Source organism: Pipistrellus hanaki (genome assembly GCF_964339955.1).
Source record: "Pipistrellus hanaki genome assembly, chromosome: 16".
Taxonomy (NCBI): Eukaryota; Metazoa; Chordata; class Mammalia; order Chiroptera; family Vespertilionidae; genus Pipistrellus; species Pipistrellus hanaki.
In genome coordinates this window covers 23,216,953-23,236,711 of record NC_140518.1, presented here as the reverse complement: position 1 = coordinate 23,236,711, position 19,759 = coordinate 23,216,953, and the positions used below count along the sequence as shown (strand labels likewise).

Here is a 19,759-nt window from a genome sequence, read left to right as displayed (position 1 = left end):
ATTATGTCTCTTTGCTGGATAATTAACATTTTTCTCCCTTCGATCAATTAATTTCATTGTCATGATCAGCTGCTTCTGCCCCTCCCTTTTGCTCTCTGAAGCTCCTTTTCCTAGAGGTGGCTCCTCAGGGAGAGGAAGGTTGAATCATTGGAAGTTTTGGGAACCGGGTAGGCCTCCCAGAGACATGGCCACCAGAGGGCGCCGCACCATGTGCAGAATGTGCACACTGGCTGCTTTCCTTCTCAAACTCCTGTCTTCCGGTTTGAGTAGGTGGGTGATAAAGCCCTTGGTTATTGGTTGCAGAGCAATGGGAGCTCAGCAGGTCCCTCAGAGCCAAAACATTCTGGTTGGCCAGCAGGGCCCCCGGTCCAAGAGAAGGAGGGCAAATTTATGTCTCAATCGCAGCCGTAACTTCAGTATTATTTTTCTTCTTTCCTTTAGTCAGAACATTCGTTGCTTCGGAAACATGCATTGTTTGAAGCCCAAACTATTCATTGTATATGGTCTGATATGTGTTCCCTGACTTTAAATTCAATAATGGAGCTTTTAGAGTGGATAAGATCAAAGCAATCTGCTTAGCATGTGGTGCTACAGGCCTGATTCAATATTTGACTTGCTAATTTTTTCCCAGGGCACTACAATAATATTGTTGGTATTGTTCCTAGCCATCGTATGCATCTGAAATGAAAATACCGTTTCTCTGCATGCTATAGATTAGAGGTGTCAGCTCGGGCGTTAAAATGGTAAAGGGGAGATAAGTGTGTGGGGCTAACAGGTGCCCTCCCTGGCTTTCCTGCCCTCGGAAGCCAGTGCCTTCCAGCCGGTCCCCCTCTCTTTCCTTAGGTTCCTACTTGCAATTCTTAAAACTAGAGAGACGAGGGCTTAAAGGGAAACATGCCTGCGGGCCCAGGTACATGTTTGCCCCAGCCGGGTGTGGGTGACGGACTAGGAGGCACGGCCGAGAGCGCTGGCAGGCACATTCCCTCCTGCCAGGACTGACCGCTTCACCAGGAAGGCACAGGTCAGCTGGCCAGGGGCCACACCGAGCGTTGCCTCCAACGTGTGGCCTTCACCACTGCTGGCTCTGAGGGGACCTGAGGCGCGTGGGGAAGGGCTTTATGCTTTCCACTGTTCCAGTGGGGAAACTCGGCCCAGGGGATACGCCTCAGGGCTGCGCGGGCAGTGAAGGAAGGTGGGTCTTGAGCTTATTGACTCTCGGATTACCCCAGACAGACAGTTGTTTGAGCTTCGGGTGGGAGGGTGAACCCCCAGATGATTAGGGGGGCGATCAGAAAGTAGAGTTTCAGCTCCAGCAAGGGAACCTCTAGGCAAGGTGCCCCTGGGCGATCAGAAGGTAGAGTTTCAGCCCCAGCAGGGTAAAGCCAGAGAGGTTTGTAGCCATTGCCCCCAGTCATTTGACAGGTGTCCCTTCTTTCCACCCAGGTCAAGGCTGACGATGGCAGGTGCAGATAGCTGTTTATAGCGCTAGGGCAGTGGTCGGCAAACTCATCAGTTAGTAACAGAACCAAATATCAGCAGTACAACGATTGAAATTTCTTTGGAGAGCCAAATTTTTAAAACTTAAGCTTCTTCTAACGCCACTTCTTCAAAATAAACTCGCCCAGGGCGTGGTATTCTGTGGAAGAGCCACACTCAAGGGTCCAAAGAGCCGCATGTGGCTCGAGAGCCGCCGTTTGCCGGCCACGGCGCTAGGGTTTCTGTCCTTTTGAATCTGGGCTGCTACCTGTTATTTAAGACAATAAGCAGAAGTGGAAGTAAATGAGAGGAGAGCGTGGGGTGCAGTGGGTGGGGTCGCAGACAGGCTTTGAAGGTGTCCCTGCAGGCGCCCGCCCCGCCCTTTCCAGCTCTCAGGGAGTTAAGCCGCTGGCGAGGGCGTTGGTGGGTCGCCTCCCTGAACTCTAGTGTAAGGGCCTGTGGTGACCCCTCATGGGGTGGCGGGGCCCCTCCTCTGAGGGGCACTGGGAGAGGAGCTGAGTCCTGAATCGCTGTGGATTCTGTGATACTGGTTTGTGCTTCCGAGGCCTAAGGAAGAGGAGATGAATTTAAACGGTGCGACGGACAGAATTCAAATGAGAGATGGAAAGACTTGGAGACCTCAGAGACTGCTAAGCAGAAACCCCGGCGGTCAGACTGTCCCGGGCGTGTTCTGTAAACCGGGCTGTGCTGGGGGTCCTGGGCCCTCGGGCCCTCTGCCAGGCACAGAAACGAAGGGCTCGCTGCTGGCCAGGCACAGTCAGGACCTGCCTCCAGGCCTGCGGTTAACCAGAGCTCCCGTGCCCTGGCCCTCGGGGTCCTGTACGGATAATTATAGAAGAAATAAGCTTAGAGGGGACCATGTGACCGTGAGGCCCATCATCATTTTCAGAGCCATTTCCTATCTAATCTGGTTGGCGAGTCTCCTGGGCATTTTAAAAAATGAGGGCCCTTCTCCGCCATCCTGGAGAGCCAGCAGCAGGCGGGAGTGCTTGTCAGGAAGCTGGGAGCACAGAGCTCTGTCTCCCGCCCCATAGAGGCCCTGGCTGAAGGGGGTCACCACCAGGGTGGTGGCAGGGGGTGGCCAAGAAGACCCCACATGGTACCTCCCACTCAGACCCCGTGAATAGCTGACATTTTTTTATGCTAAACTACACGCCCTGATGAGCGCTTGCTCTCTGCGCCTCTTCTCGTTGGCTTATCACACCCACTCTGGTGCAGGCGCTCATTACCTCCCCATCTTACTGGTGGGCAAGGTGAGGCAGAGAGAGAAGCTCAGCAACTTGCCCAGGGCCACAGCGTCCATCATTGGCAGCACCAGATTTCAAGCCCCAAGAGCTAAGCCCAGAGCTCACATCTGTACCCAATAGGCTCTCCGCCTCCAGGCTGACGGGGACGTCAAAGGTCACCTAGCAGGTCTACACCTCCCAAGGCCACTGGCTGCCCAGTCAGCCACGTTGCTGCCCACGCAGAGATGGGCTCACTGGGCCCAATTCCCCTCTGGGGAGGAGCTAAGCTTTGGGGATAGGCAATCCCTGTCAGCCACGATGGATCTCCAGGCAGGTGAGGGAGGGGCCTGCCGGGCAACTGGCCACCACCCCAGCTCAGGGCCAACCCCCACGAGATGATGGCCCCTTACTCAGCCCCTCCCTCTGTATTGGCACAGGTCAGAGTGAAGCACAAACACGGCCCCTTCTCAGAACACACACACGCACGCGCACACGCACACGCACACTCATGCTCGCACATGCACAGCCACATGGTGACCCTCCGGGAGGAACACCTCAGACCACTCTGCAAGCCCGGGCGTGGGAGCAGCTAATAAGGCCTCCCGCCGCGGCCCTGATTGAAGCCGCCTCGGAGCCGCAGGGACACTGGCTTGATTAGTGCCAGCGCAGCCTCCCAGGCCTCCTGGCGAGCCGCAGGCCAGCCAGCGCGAGGCGGCAGCGCAGGGCAGGGGGCGGGGTCCGCACAGACCCGCTCCGGGCTTCCCCAGAGGCCTGGCTCAGTCCCTGCCTCAATGGAGTCCGGGAGGCAACACCAGCCTCGCTGGTGAGAACTTGGGGTCGGTTGGAAAGGTGCCCGGGCACCTGGAGAGCCTGTTCCCACACCTGACTCAGCTGGCGGCATTGGTATTTCCCGGGCACTGTGATGGAGCTCTATACTGTGCACAGGCGTCTCCTTTCGTGCTGAGGTAGGGGTCATTGTCCCGTCTTTTAGGTGGGACTCGAGTCCAGAGCGTTGGAGCCCAGGGTTCTCGGTGGCAGAACTGGGATTTGAACCTGTGTCTTTCTGGCTCCAACCCTGTGCTCACACTGCACCCTTCTGCCGACATAGGCAAACCTCAGAACTGAAAAATCAGGATTGGTTTGACTGGTGGAGGCAAAGCTTTGCTTTTACACGGTTTACCATAGGGTGCTTTTAAATGGTCCTGCTGCTTGTTCCTTTAAGGTGATCTGATTTATGAAAATTGCTAAGCAGTTTGCAAGCTGGTTAGAAACACAGTCTCACACTCCTTCCCCACCCCTACTCCCAGTCTACTGAATTAAAACCTGTGTTTTGACATACTCAGTGATCTGTGCACACTTTAAGTCTCGGAAGCATGGGACAAGGACCACGGCTATCAAGAGATAAAATAGTAATTCGGGTCACAATGGTCACCCAGAGTCAGGAAGGGGTCCGGGATGAGGGAAGTGAAGCCCTGAGAGCAGGGAGCCAATGGCCCGCCTGTCACGTGAAGGCCAGCACCACCCACCATCCCCTGTAATCAGAGACAGGTCTTGTCCCAGGAGGACTCACCCCGCCCTCTGCTCTGGGTCTTGCAGCATCTATTGTAAATGTGTGGGCGCATCACTGGGGTGAAGGGCTGGATCCTCCGAGTTTTCCAATGGTCTTAGGCTCTACAGCAGCGGTCGCCTAAAACCATCAGAAAACACAGATATTTACATTACGATTCATAACAGTAGCAAAGTTAGTTATGAAGTAGCAACGAAAATAATTTTATGGTTGGGGGTCACCACAACATGAGGAACTGTATTAGAAAGGTTGAGAACCACTGGGCTAGATAGTGAATATTTTAGCCTTTGAGGGCCCCATGTCTGTCTGTCACAACTACTCCACTGTGCCATCACAGTGCAGGACAGTAAGGACCTGGTTTGTGTGGCTACATTAAAGTAAAACCTTATTTACCAAAAAAGCAGCCGCTGGATTTGGCCCATCGGCTGTAGTTTCCTACTCCCGCCAACTAATGTGGCTAAAGCAGGTGTGTCTGCTTATCTCCGGGGCCACCCAGGGTCACTGCAGCCCCGCCTGGTGCGGGGAAGGGAGGTCCCTGCTGAGTCAGCCTTTTACTCGTCAGAGGCAGACTATGGGGCAGGGTGCCCCAGATAGACGCTGGGGTTTAGGGTAACAGCCTGCAGGAAGTACTGGTGCCTTCTGTGTTGGGGGCGGGGCAGGGTGGGGAGTAGAGGAATGCTTGGAGTAGGGTGCTGTCAATCCAAGAGGCCTGCTCAGCAAAAGGTGCCGCCCCCTCGCTGCCCAGTACCCAGTGCAGCTGCTCACTGCTCCAGTGTGTGACCTTGGGCCCACGTCTGAGACAGTGATGATGGCCCCTGCCTCAGAGAGGGTGGGCTGAGGACTTGGGGAGGGCTCTGAAAGGACACAGCACGCTCTATGAAGGGGACGGGTCTTTTACTATTATTGTCGCCACCGCTGTCATTATTCTTAGAATCGTTTTATTGAACAAATTGTGCTCACAAGCTAAGGCGTTCCTGGCATGATTACAGGTCAGTAAAATGCAGGTGTGCAGACCAGAGCAGGACTAGGACCCGAGTCTTGGGGCAGGCCAGGGTGTGAGGTAGGCATACTCCGTGCAGCGTGGAGGGCACATCCCGCAGAGCAGAGGGAGGAGGGGACACTGAGGGGAGGTCCCAGGGAGGCTGGCTCCCCCTGCAACTGAATCATCCCACTCCTCTGAGCAAAGCCTGGTGGGGTCTCAGGCCAGCTGCCTCAGCCCAGGGCACCCTGTGGGTTAACCCTGGAGCAGGCCCTTAGGGGTGGGAGGGCCAGGAGGAGGGACAGCAGGGGAGTCCCTGGTTGGCCTCTGGGACCTGCGGCTGCAGAGCTGGGCCAGGCGGTCGCAGAGCCCCAGGCAGGGTGGGCACGGGGCGCTGCTACCTGGCAGGGTGCCCGGATGACTGGGCACAGCCCCCTCCCTCAGGCTGCTCCTCCTCAGCTGGAAGCCTGGGAGCTGGGTCGGGAGCCAGCCCAAAAGCGGAGGCCGGGGGGAGTGATGTGGGTGGAATTAACAAGGCTTCTGTGTTCCCCACCCTATTTGTAGCATCATTCTCACTCGTAAGCTAATTTTAGCCATCCATTCTGCTTCTGTTACCATTTATAAAATGAGAATGTCAAATGCAATATTAAACAAGCAGGATGACGGCAAAAAAAGGAAATGCCAGAGAGGCACTTAATAAATGAATCTCGCTTTCCGTGGAGAGGGAGGTCCTGTGTTCCCCCCCCCCCCACACACACACACACACACACACCCAATCACGCACTGGCACACGCATTGTTTGTGTGTTGCTGCTAATTGGGGCAGAGGGATTTCTGTGGGGGGGAGTGACGGGGAGGGCAGGCTGAGTGGTTGGGGTAAATGTTTGTTGCTGTTTAGGCAGAAGTAATGAGGCTGGAGGAGAGGTGGCCTCCCAGTCCCCTGAGTTCTGACTCATTTGCCCTTCATGTGTCCTCTGGTGAGGTCACCATGGGGTGAGGGATGAGGAGAGCGGAGCATCTTTCTCAGTGTCCAGGTGGCCCTCGCCTCTGGGCTTTGCTGCGAGTGCTGCCTCCCGCGTCCCCTACAATCACCCCGGGAGGGGCGCAGGGACCCTCGAAAGAGGCAGCTCTCCCTCTGCTCCCCTTGCCTGGAGCCTGGTCTGCCTTTGCCTTTTGCTGGGCTGCTCTTTGACTTCCAGGAGGCGCAGGCTAATGCTCAAGCCACGCCTCTTCTTTCCTTCGCTCTCAAACAGAGACATGACGCCGGGCCCCTTCGGCGCAGGCCCCAGCGAAGCCCACCCTTGCCTGGGGAAGTGCCCAGCCTGGTGGCTGTCTGGGCACCTGCTGGAGGCGGAGGCTTCCTTTCACTTTGAAACGTCCTTGCAGGCTCCCAGAAAGGAAAAGAACAGCTGTTGCTGCCACCATCAGCTTTTTCCCCAAATAGTGCAGGCTCGGCAACTCCCTCTGCACCTTGCTGACGAAGGCAGGAAGCTGGGGCCCTACCTGGCGGCAGGCGGGGGGCGGGAGGGGGGGGGCGTTTAAGGAGAAAGTCCACCCACGGTCTGCTGGGCTGGGGTTGCGGCCACTTCCTCTCCTCGCTGCTCCCCACCCAGTCTTTGGGGTTTAAGTCAGCACAGATAGGAACTGGCTTTACCACCTTCATTCTGTGTATATACCATCATACGTGTATGCGCACACACAGGAGGATGGCGTGACCGTGCCTAGCGAATGGGAGTGCTCAGGACACGCTGTGCTCCTTCCTCCCGGGATTGATCCTATTGGCCAGGGATAAGTGACTCTGTAGAGTGGGAGCCCCGGAGTGGACGGTAGAACCAAGAAGAGGTGACGTGATGCTCTGAAGGTCACTCAGAGAGAGACCCCAGCGGGTCCATCTCGGGGGTGAGCGCCAGGGGGAGGAGAGTGGGGTCCCGCCCTCTGGCCTCTCTGGAGCGGGCTGCTGACGTGCTATCGTCCTGCACCTTGGCATTCCTCAGCCTTGTTCTTCAGCTCCGCTCAGCAGCGCTCAGGGCCGCCTGGGTGTGCGGCGAGCAGCTGTGCGGGGTCCACAGGCCCGGGCCGCACTGGTTTGATGCTCTGCTGAACTCATAGTTGTTGTTGAACAGCCCACCCCCACCCCCAGCCTTCGTTTTGCAGCAGCCGGGTGGTCCCTGGCACAGCCTAGGCTTTGAGGACAGTAGAGACCTCTCCTCCCCGAGAAGCTGGCCTCCTGTTGGGCCTCCCTGCTCTGCTCTTGAGAGCAGGTCCCCCTGAACCCGAGTTATGAACCTGCATGAGCCCCATGGGGTCCTGCCCTCCTGGAGTCTCCAGAAAGGCTTGTGACTGGCAGAGAGGGCGAGAGAGAGCAGTGGGCAGAAGGAAAGGCTGTGGCCACGGGGTGGCACAGGCCGAAGTTGGGAGCGCTGTGTGGTTCCTGGGGGCAGCTGACTCTCCTGCCTTACTGGGCAGTCTGGGAGCTGCTGGGCTCCAGGCAGGGTCCCTGAATCCTTTTTTTTTTTTTTTTTTTTAGAGAGAGAGAGAGAGGAAGTGGGGATGGAAAGGGAGAGAGAAAAACATTGATATAAAAGGGAAACATCGATTGGCTGCCTTCTGTATGTGCCCTGACCAAGGATCGAACCCACAACCTGGGCATGTGCCCCCACCAGGAATTGAACCCACCGCCCTTTGGTGTACAGGACGACGCTCCAACCAACTGAGCCACCTGGCCAGGGCAGGACCCCTGAATCGTTGCACTAGGGTGTCATCGCCCCTTCTCCGGACCTCAGGACCGAGGAGATGGTGAGCCGGGGACTTCAGAGGAGAGTGTTGGCCTAGATCCCCAGAGCCTGGCTGAGGAGCAGCCCCTGATCTCAGGGCAAGACCCAGTCAGACCTCTGTCTTCCCAGGAGCTGCACAGAAGGACACTGTCCACCGTGGAAGCCACAGTCATCCCCGAGCACTCGCCCACCCAGCTCCCCACCCCCTCTCCTCCCAGCCAGCCAGTCCGGGTTGACCTCTGAGCAGCCAGTGGTGGGTTTTACCCTTTGAAATGGGCCCCTCTCTCCCGGTTTCTAACATGACCTGCTTGGGGTGGAAGTGAGGCTGCAAACACTGGCCCCTTCAGGCCACACAGAGTTTCCTTGTCCTGGGCTGAAAGTCAAGGCCACAGCCCAGGGCTTGGGTTTCGCCAGACCCGGAGGGGCCTGGTTTCCCTCCGGCCCTGGGGGCGTGCTGACAGGGGCTGTTTGTGTAGAAACCAGGAAGAAACAAAAGCCTTTTCACTTCCCAGACCCTGGTTTCTCAGACTGCCAGCCTCTTCCTCTTCCAAAGGGTGCCAGGCCGGGAGCTGCCTCAGGGAGGGCTCCGGGCCAGCTGGGGGGCAGGGAGGGGGGCAGCCACTCCGAGTAGCTGCTGAGAAGCTGCCCCCACAGAACTCCCAGCGGCCTTCTCCGAAAGCCAGTGCCAAACGTTCCCCCTTAGGGCATGGCAGAGGACCCACTGGGCACGGGCCATGGCATCCGGCAGATCTGGGCTCAGGCCCAGCCGTGCCACACACGGACCAGTCGGCAGTGCTAGGCCAGGTGTCTGACATCCTGGGCCTCGGCTTCCTGTTCTGTAAGGTGGAGAGACGGTGATAGAGGACATCGGTGTTAAATGTCGGAGGTTGATTACTGCACTGCGGTTACATCAGAAAATGTCTTTATGTTTGGGAAAGGCACACCCTCATGTGTGCAACTCACGCTCAGATGGTCGGGCGGGGGGGGGGGGGGAATCATAGCTACAGTCAGAGAGCGTGTGCAAATGAGAAAGCAGAGTGACAGCCGGTTGACAACAGGTGATCTGGGTAAAGGGTACAGGTGTGCTTTGTGCTGTCCTTGCGACTTCCCTGTAAGTGAAATTATTTCTAAGTAGCGAGTTAGGTTAGAAGCGGCCCTTGCTGAGTTGCTTTGGACCCTGATGGGGGAGGCAGCCAGCACGGAGGGTTGGCGCTCACACGTGTGCAAGCTCACGTCAGCCTGTGAGTCCTCCGAAAGGCCATTCTTCCGGGCCCAGAGCCGTGGGGCACAGAGCCACTCCTCTCCTCCCAGCCCAGTTGCCGAAGCGGAGCAGCATGCTTGGGGATGGGCATTTCAAAGCCAGTGCCATCTACCTTTGGGGAGCTGGTCTTCAGTCCCTGGGGTGGGACTGCTTCTTGGCTTTGTCAGCTGTGACACTTGTCTTCCCAGTATGAGCAGCTGGTCACAGTGTCCTCTGGGCTTCTTACAAGCACGGCTCCAAGTGTCACCTCCTGCTCCATCTCTGGCCCCGCCAACCTGACAGGTTTTCTGCGCCTGTCTTTGAGGCAGTAGCAGCACAGCCACCAGAAGGCGCTGTGGAGGTGGGGGCTGAAATGTTGGTTGAGGAGATTCAAGGACCGAGACTCAGAGATGTTCCCTCCTCAGACTCTACCCCCGCCCTCCATCGCACTTCTGTTGACCTGGGGGCCAGACAAGCCTCTCTGGGCTGCCCCGGGAGAGGAGCTCCCATGTCCTGCTGGGTCCCCCTGGTGAAGGCAGCCTCAGTGCCCCCTGCCCCAGGAACCCAGCCAGCTGGACACCAAGGGTGAGAGGAATAGTCCCCGCTCCCCACCCCCCCGATGGTCTGCTCACTGCTCTTCACTGAGCTCATGTGTTGGTTAGTCTCCACGGACGGCCCTTGAGCTGTGCCCCCCAGGATTCACGTACCCGTACCCCAGCAGAACAGGATGGAAATGGCAGTGAGACTCCCAGGGTTGGGCTGGAAGAAGCCTGGCAGTGCCAGCTTCCTTGGCGTGCTTGCGCTTGGGACGCGGCTGCCATCGCTGTGAGAAGCCCGAGGGCCGTGGAGAAGCCAGGAGTAGGTGCCCCGCCCCCACCTCGGACAGGCCCTGCAGAGCCAGCGTCCCTGCCTGCCTCGTGAGTGAGGAATAAACTGGTGAATTTTATTCCTCGCTCCGTCCGAGTCCAGGCTCTCAGGTTTCAGCCCCAGCCACCATCTGACCACAAACACATGAGAGACAGCCAGCCAGAGCCCCGCTGAGCCCACTCAACTCACAGAACCACGAGAAAGAATGATAAATTGTTGCTCGAAGCCACTAAGTCTGGGGTATCTGTTGCGCAGCTGGCCGGGACACAGCGTGTGGCCAGGTGACCTGAGGAGGTGACTTGGCTTCGGGTTTTCCCCGTGTTGGTTCTGACTATAACTCGGGTTGTCCATGCCAAGTCCTCTGGTTTGCTCAGGGCCCGGTGGGAAGGTGGCAGAGTTGGGGGAGGGGTGGGTGTGACCCAAATGTGGTCTATCACTCCAGAGGCTCCAGAGGCTGCCGGCCCAGGAGTTAGAAGGTCTGGTTGACGAGTGAGGACTTGCCTTAATGCTAGGAGAACATGACAGGTCGGAGCTTTTCAGAAGAATGAGGGCTCTCGAAGGTGGGGCTGCCTTATCTATCTCTGTGTCTCTTCCCCCTTTTTCTCCTCTCCCCTCCCCCCCCTCCCATCATCACCTCCCCAGCTCAGCACTTGCGATGTTTGGAGTTGCTCAGCCCCATTGAGTTAAATAGATGGTCTCCTTGGCCATAACGAGCATGTGAGTGAGTCCACGCTGTGTGTGGACCTTCACTGAGGCACCAGGGAAGACGGGACTGACCCTGATGCCCGCCTTAAGGACTGTCTGATGGGGGAGACGAGGTTTCCTCCTGTGTGATGGGTGAAGGACAGAGTTCCATCCTCAGCGAGCCCTGACCCACTAGAAGGACTTGCAATACAGAGGATAGTTCTGCCTCTTTCCCCTTTTGTGTGTGTTCTTCATCCAACATCCTCAAGAGGATCGGGGCTGGGTGGGCAGACCTCCTGGTCCTGAGACATCTTCCCAGAAGCCTTCAGTGCAGGCCAGGCAGGCTCCCTGTCACTCAAGTGCCCGGGAGGTGCCGGGGTCCCTGAGAGAGTATGCACGTCCCATCCCCTGGCCTCAGGGAGTGCCCGTGGTTGGCACAGCAGTGGTTGACAGAACCCACGCACTTGGCACTGCCCAGAACAACACCAGCGGAGACGGCAGAATTAAACAGAGCTGCCAGCCCTTCTCCAAGAGATGAAGAGTAGGTGGGTTTGTTTAAAATATTCCCATTACAGTCAGTTAACCTTTATGTTCCCTAAATGAAAATTGTATAAACCTGAAATTTTCGTTGATCAGGTTGCCTAGGAACAGGCAGCGGGTTTTCATAAGACAATGCAGTAGATTGTCACCGATAGGGCTATTAGGAAGTGAGCTGGTTAGCGGTATTATTCCGGATCCTGGTGTTATCGTCAGGTAATTATCTGTCTGCCTCCGCAGAGCACACCCTGCTCGGGCAGGCTCTTGCAAATGAGGTTTCTCAGCCTGCTTCTGAGTCCTGGGGGTGGTGGGACCTGGAGTCCGGGAGCAAATTGTCACACTAAGTTTAGGGGAGAAATCTGATACACCCAATTATGATTCATTCCTTTCTTTCTTCCTTTCTCTTCTTTCCTTCCTCCCTCCCTCCCTCCCTCCCTCTTTCTCTCCCTCCCTCCTTTTTTCCTTCCCTTTCTCCCTCCCTCCCTCCCTCTCATTCATTTCAGAGAAAGGAAGGGAGAGGGAGAGGAGAGAAACATCAATGGTGAGAATCATTGATCGGCTGCCTCCTGCACACACACCCCCACCGCCCCCACTGGGGATCAGACCCCACTCACGCATGTGCCCTGACCTCGAATGGAACCATGACTTCCTGGTTCATAGGTCGATACTCAATCACTGAGCCACACTAGCTGGGCTCTTTCTTTTTTTAACTTTTATTAGCACTTATTTTATGCTGAATTTACTTCCGGGTCATAAGTTTTTGATTCCTCAGTTCCTCTGGGATATCGTTTTCTTTTGTACAACCTCCTCTTCCGTCTTAGGAACAATCTGCTCTTTTCACTAAGGATCGTCTCACAGGGGCAGGAGAGCTCATGTGTGGGTTAATCCGCCATGAGCTCTGTGAGTTCTCCACTGCGTCTTGGGAGCTTTGTTCACCTGGATGTGCTCAATGACCAGCGGCCTTAAGCTTGGTGTTGCTTTCTGCGTTCTTAAGTACATGCAGCCAAATTCAGCACTCTTTCTGCGCCAGTGACCCTGTGCCCAGCCCCTCTCTTTGGCCTGGGCACACCTACCAACGCCACCATTGTAACGGCGGATGGCACACATTGCTTCTGTCTGGTGACATCCTTCAGATGCTTGGTGGGTTTTCGGATATGCGTACCCTTGATGGTGTGGGCAGTTTCAGGACCCCCAACTTACCCTATGACATCCCATCTTCATCAGCAATGGGACCGATCACTGGCTAACAGTGCCTGTTCAGCTTATCTGTCTACTAAGAGCAAGTAATGCTGAGTAAGGGCCTAAGGAACCCTGGGAAAATACTGTAGGAACTTCAGCAGCAGCCATTTTACTTATTTCCTGGGGCTTGCGTTATATGTTATTTATATAGGTAGACATAGAGATAGGTAGATGTAGATATAGATATATGTTGAATAAGTAACTTCTGGGCGTGTGAGCGAGATAGGGTTATGAAATTTTGGAGGCGGAAGGAAACAGACACGATTATCAACCCCTTGAAGATGTGGTGCAAAATAAGAAACCTGTAATCCAGATGGGCGGAAGCAGCGTTTAATTTTATTTCTTCCCTCGGGAGTGTGCCGGCGATGGTTTTATAGCGATAGTGCCATCACTGACTTAGAAGTTTTAAAGACCCATCCTCAGGCCTGCCCCTGCCAGGATACGGATTACAGCCCGTGACACAAGTCTTCTGACGCTCCGTTTTCTCATCTGTGAAATGGGACTAAGACTAGCTGGCCTCTCTGTTTAACGAGAGGTGGAGTCGGAGGGCCCCGGGGTGAAGAGTCACTGACTGAAAGGAACCCACGAGGACTCTGTACACATGTACAGGCCCATCCAGCCATGCGGGGTTGTTACTGTCCTCAGGCACCACCAACAGCCCTGAGTGCCTCCTTGCTTCTCATGAGCTCCCAACCCACACACTCTGAGCTCCCAACCCACGCGTGTGTACCTTAAGCTTACGTCCTCGCTGCCCTTCCAAACCCAATTTCATCCTTGTAGGTTTTTCTGAAGCAGGATTTGCGCAAATGGTGTGTTTTCTTAAATATTTATTTTGCAGGCCATTTACTCTGCACGGCTATTTTTACAGCGAGTAAGGAGCAAGGCTAAAAATAACCCAGCCCGTCCGTAACCAGATCAGCTCTGCATTTGACATTTACGTGGAATTCATTTGCATCTCATTTGTTCGCCTCTCTGTTTAACAGGTAGAATGTAAGAAAGCTCAGCCGAAGGAAGTCATGTTCCCACCTGGGACAAGAGGCCGGGCCCGGGGGCTGCCTTACACCATGGACGCGTTCATGCTTGGCATGGGGATGCTGGGTGAGTCTGGATGGGACACCCTGGGCTGGGGGCTTTGGAAGCCTGCACCCGCCTACCAGCTGGGCAAGCTGTTTACCTGTCTGGGCCTCAGTTTCCTTGTCTGTAGGTGAGAATGACAATCCCCCTTGCAAGGCAATTGTGACTATTAAATGAACAGAGATAGAGATGGATGGAGGGAAGGATAGATGGATGGAAGGATGGAGGGAGGAATGGAGAAGGGAGGGAGGGAGGGAGGGAGGGAGGGAGGGATGGGTGAATGGAGGAAGAGAAAGAGGGAGGGATAGGTGATTGGAGGGAGGGAGTAATGGATGGATGGAGAGATGGAGGGAGGGAGGGAGGGAGGGAGGGAGGGATGATCATCTTGTCCCATGTCTGGCTTATAGGAGGGACTAGATATTTTCTTTCTTTCCACCCCTTCCTTCAAAGGGAGGAAAAGTCACTCCCTCCCTCTGTCCCAGCCCTCTCTCCTAACTGGGAGTTTGTAAGGACCTAAGGACTCCTTGGCTGGCTGAACTTGTGTGGGCTGAGGCTACATCTTCTGAAACTTGAGAGAGGTGGGAAGTGGTGAGGGTGGCCGATAATCCTGCCTATTTAAATGATTAACATTTTTCTCTTGGGATATCAAAATTTGCATTTTAATGGATGTTTTAAATAGCCTGTTTTATTCTTTATATGGGGGGGAATGATGAAAGACAAGTGTGTTTGTCCTGGCAAAAAACGATCTCCCCTGGCTTCTAGAGAAATTGAGTTGCATATTATGCCCCTTCCTTAAAAGTATCTCTGTCCGTCCTGCGTAGATAATTGAAAATCTTGCCGCTTAAATGGCATGAAAGATGGAGAAAGCCGTGGAGTCGCATAATGGAGTGGGTCGCAGCAATAATTAGAAATTTCAAGGCAAGAGAGCGGTATTCTAGTGCAAGTTATTGTGTGTCGGGAAAATATTAATTAAATGGGATAAATGGTAGTTATGCTAAAAATCCTATTTAGGCACACGATCTGCCTAGTTTTAATGGGTTTTCATTTGATTTGGCCAAGAGTCCCTCCTCTACATTGTTTGATAAGCTTTTTATGTATTTTCAGATTTGCTGCTGTCCAAATCACTCCTGGCTTAGTTTTACATTTGTAAAAGTTTCCTGGGTCTCGTAAATTCTTGAAAATGATTTTTCTGAGGAAATGATGAAGGCAGGTGAAGTCATTCTGAGTAATTTAAAATGGAGAGAGATGCCATGAGAATATGGAAAACAGCTGGGATGTTTATTCTCAAATTAATATTTTAGGTTTAACGGTTTCAAAGAAAAATCCTATTGTAAGACTTTAAAAACTGGGGAAATGATTCTAAAACATATCTGGAAGAAGAAACACTAAGAATAAGTGAGAAAATGCGTTAAAAGGAAACATGAGAAAAGACTAGTTTGGTGGAGTATATGAACATAGCACAAAACTGCAGTAATTAAAATAGTGTGGTATAGAGGAATGCATTTGTTAATGGAAAAAAGTTAAAGAACCAGAACTAAATATATTTTTACGTACGAGTGTAATTATTATAAGATTTTTTTTTTTTAAAGAAATCAGTGAGGGCCCTAGCCTGTTTGGATACAGCGTCAGCCTGTGGACCAAAGGGTCCCAAGTTCGATTCCAGTCAGGGGCACATGCCTGGGTAGCAGGTTCGGTCCAACCTGCAGGAGGCAGCCAATCAGTGATTCTCTCTCATCATTGATGTTTCTGTCTCTCTCTTCCTCTTCCTCTTTGAAATCAATAAAAATATATTTTTTAAAAAAGAAATTAGAATTATTTCCTGCTTGACTGCAAGGCACTTGTCTGGCTCTTATTTTAAATAATAATTTTTAATTGATCTTTACTCTGTGTTGTGTACCAAAAGAAACTCTGAATGGCTTAAATCTTTTAAAAACTTAATGAGTTGAGTTCATTTCCACCTGCTGGCTTTTGGAGTCTGTATAAAGGCCTTTGGGCATGACATGGAGGCTTTCTCAGGGTGCTGCCCCACCTTTCTGAGTCTACAAATATTTATTGAGGGCCCACTAAAGGCCACGCCCGTTCTGGATGCTGGGACAGCAGCAGAGAATGAAGCCTGACCCCCGGTAGCTGACGTCTGGTGAGAGCAGACAGACACACTGGTCGGCAAATGACCAGGACACGGCGGGACGAACTGTTAAATATCCCCAAGACTTCTCCGTCGGCGGCGGGGCGGCCTCGTCACAGGAAGGCTGATGAGCGTACAGTTCCAGTTCCTCTTTCTCCGTCTCTCTTGATGTGGCGGCAGACGTCCTTGGGGGGAACCTGCGGCTGTTTGGGTTTTGGCTTTCACAGCCTCTGACAGAATCATAGAATGATCGGCCCAGTGGGAGTTCCTTAAAAAAGAACGCAGGAGAGAAGAGGAGGGGTCAGGCCTCCCTGCCTCTGAGCCAGACAAAACGCAAATCAACCGAGGCCCTGAGCAAAGGTCTCTGTACAGCAGCAAAGAGGTGCCCACAGTTACCCAGCTCCGTGCACTAGACTCTCTGGTTTTCCTCAATGGACATGGACTTAATAAAGAAAAAAAAATTATTATTGTTGATAGATTTGATTCCTCTTGGCCTTCTCCGCCACATCGTCCTACTGCCTTGCCCTCCCCTGGCCTGGCCAGGCACAGGCTCTACCAGGGTCAATACCAGTGCCGGGAAAAACGCCTCGTTGCCGAAGCCTTGAAAAGCCTCACCCGCAGGCCCAAGTGGAGAGCCCGTTGCCCAGGTGAAGGAAGCCAGAGGCATTCCCGTCCAAGCGGTGCTGGGAAGCCCCTGGGAAACCCTCGCCCGCGTTTCCCGGTGTGAGGCACCTCGGAAACGGAGCAGGACAAGGCGCTGTAACCAGCTGGCATCCACTCACAGCCCACGTGGGGATGGGCCGGGACTTACGGCCGCAGAACTGGACTCCTTGTCATTTCTCCTGGGATCTGTCTTTCCCCAAAATAACCATGAGGTCTCCGCTTGCTCTGCTGTTTCCCGGTAAACAGAGGAAACACGGAACCAGCCCCTCGTTTTCCTTGGGAGCCACACAGTCCACTGGGACGTCCCATGACGTAGGAGGTGCCAGCTCTGTGCCGCCCAGGTGGCCGTTGAGCATCGATGACGTGGCTCTCCTGTCGAAGAACTGAAGTTTTTGTTTTGTATCACTTAAATTAAATTACATTTAAATTGGGCAGCACAGGTCCGGGGGAGCTCCGTGATTCTGGATGATTCTGGGGCTGGGCACCTTGCAGACCTTTTGCCCGTGATCTGTTCTCGGCACTTGGAGTTGTATTTGTGTGCCGATCTCATGGCCGGTGTGGTACCCCGGGCGGTGCCCTGCACCCCCACAGCAGGGGCCACACATCCACAGTCCTTGTCTCTTGTCTCTCTCAAGTCGAGGGCCCAGTGGGAGCAACGCTCCGAGCCTCCTTGGAGCTGAGTAACGGAGCCCGGGAGAGGCCCAGCCGTGTGCCCGGCTGGCACACAGACACCTGAGGGTGGAGCCAAGGCCTAGACCCAGACTTCTGAGAACTCCGGGGAGGGGGCACTAGACTGAGCTGGCTGGCAAACTCTCAGATTCGACTATAGATTTCTGAGTTTCTTTTCCCCGAGTGGAAAGCCTTTCGGAGAGAAAGGTGGCCATCCAGGCAGAAGGCTTGGTTTTTCTTTAGTGACAAGAGATAATTACTGTGGGATTGATCAGGCGTCCAGAGTACTGGAGCAAATAAATTGCGCAGCAGCCAGTGCAGGAGGGGCCCGGCTGCTAATGGAAGTGGTGGCTGGGTCACCTCCCCGTAATGTGGCCTGATGGAGCCGCCATACGGGCCCGCCGTAATGTGCTATTGATATGCAGCCAGTCCATCTCCCCATGGGCTGGGGCCAGGAGCCGCTGGAGCAGAGCTGGGCTGCACAGCAGTAAATGAAGAGGAAAATTGAAGAAATGTTGTATTATAAATTTATGATTTCATCTGCCTGACCCAGAAGATGTTCGGCGATGGGGGGGTGGTGATCAGACCCACACCCCCACTCTGGCAGCTGCCAAATTCTCACCTTCGTTGTTCAGGAGACAATATTGACATCTCGAGAGAGATGGGGGTAAGGCCCCAATCCGTGTGAACTTGACCATGCCTCTCTTCCTTCTTGTTGAAGACTTTCGAGCACGCCAAGAGGAAAGCAGATAAAATGGAATCCTCCTGGTGGCCCACCCGAGTCAGGGAGGGGCTGGGCGGTCCACCCCCCACACCCACACCCACCCGAGGAGTCTGGAAGGTGACATATGGGCTTGCAGTTTTGCTGTCAGATTAGCACTAAAATATTTAAGACCCCCCCACCCCCCAGCACAGGCGTTAGGAGAAAATGAGTCATTTTTCATGCGGAAAGGCCTCAGGCAGCAGTGACTTGGCTGCGTGCATGTAATCCGTTTATCAATATTGTTGAAATAATGGTATAAGAAATCCAGTGCTGAAAGATCGGATTTGATCGCAGGTGATTAATTCAGAGGAGAATGGAGCTGGCCAGCCGTGAAATAAGTTCCCAAGAAGCAGCCTGCGTGTGTGTGTGTGTGTGTGTGTGTGTGTGTCCACTCAGGGCAGCCACGTCTTGATCCCTGTCCCTCGTCTCTGCCCCTCTGCTCCTCTTCTTTCTGAGTCTCGCTCGGGTCCTGCTCCTCAGCAGTCAGGGTCAGCCTGGCTCGTCTGGGCAGCCTTCGCTGCTCCCAGGAAGAGAGGGAGGCCTCTCTCCGAGACTCACAGAGAAGGGGCACCAGGCGATGGACAGCCAACAAATGGCCGCAGACAACAATCTCAGAGGTCAAAGCCAAAGTCAGGCTGGTGGAGGTGGCAGGGGAGGTGGAGGGGGAGAACCCCACATGGAAGGAGACCACGTGAGCCTGGCGGGGTGGGCACTGTGGGCCTCCTGTGGCCGGTGGAAGCTCAGTCCGGGAGGCTACACCAGCCTCCTCTAGCTGAACTAAGAGGCAGGGACGTAGAGGGAAGTGACATCTCATAGCAGGAAGGAGAAGGCCACACCACCAGCCAGATTTTCATCTGCACCCCATGCCCACCCAGCATGCACCCTCAGTTCACCCATCACCCCCTCGCTTGCCTGCTAGGTCAGATGTCTGGAAAATAGACAGTTGCTACAAAATGCCTGTCGAGACATGTGACACAGGCTTCCGGGTTCGGGCTAAGCTTTGTGGTGCACATCTGAACACAACCAGCCCCTCGCTGTTCTCCCGGGAATATTCCGGTACCCTATGGGGTGTGTGTGCTTGGACGAGGGCCTGGGGACCCACCTCCTCTGGACCCACATGGCTCATCAGGCCCAGTGTAAGCCCTGAGTTTCCCCGCTAACTCAGGACACAGGCTGAGCCTGGGCTGGCGCCGCCGGCCGCTGCCCACTGCCTTGGAGGACTTCAATCTCCCAGTGTCAATAGCTTTACGGTAAAGTACATCCAGGCTAAGCTCTCCAAATGTCAGAGCCAGGCACGGGCCGAGTTCGGTGCTAATGCCTGGCATTTACTCTGCAGGTCAACAAAGCCGTGGGCTTTGGGTCTCTCTCTGCCCAAACGCAGGTTAATTACCAGCAGGCGGACGGCGGCGCCCCCAGCCCGGGGAGAGGAGTGACCTGCCCCGGGTACAGACCCTCAGGGGAGACGGTCACTCTGAGGAGGAGACACTCGGGCTGTCCCCTCGCCCTCCCCGCGGTCCCGCCAGACCCAGGCGGCTGTGCTAACAGGACTGCTTTCTCTGTGTTCAAGGCTACCCCAACTTCGTGGCGACCTACGGCCGCGGCTACCCCGGATTCGCTCCCAGCTACGGCTACCAGTTCCCAGGTGAGTGTCTGTCTCCGGGGGCTTTAGAACCTGGGCTGTGGGCTGCACTTGGGGGGAGGGGAGCCCCTAGAGAGAACACAACTCATCCATCCATTCCAGAAGCGGCCTGTGGGTGCTGATTTCCAATCCAGTTCACCAGGGCCAGGGGCAGCTCAGGCTGTGACTGACTGGAGTACCCACTGGCCTGACAGCGGCAGCTTTTTAGGGGGAAGGG

General features: G+C 54.6%; 1 protein-coding gene across 7 annotated transcripts in view; it reads left to right on the top strand.

Moving 5' to 3' along the window:
* MSI2 (musashi RNA binding protein 2) overlaps window positions 1-19,759 on the top strand; it is a 360,886-nt gene that overhangs the window by 298,063 nt on the left and 43,064 nt on the right. For all 7 annotated transcript variants that reach the window (XM_084862609.1, XM_084862607.1, XM_084862606.1 and 4 more), the window contains exons 9-10: window positions 13,593-13,707; window positions 19,471-19,545. In XM_084862609.1, coding sequence (XP_084718735.1) covers window positions 13,593-13,707; window positions 19,471-19,545 — 190 coding nt within the window. The remainder of the gene's footprint in view (window positions 1-13,592; window positions 13,708-19,470; window positions 19,546-19,759) is intronic.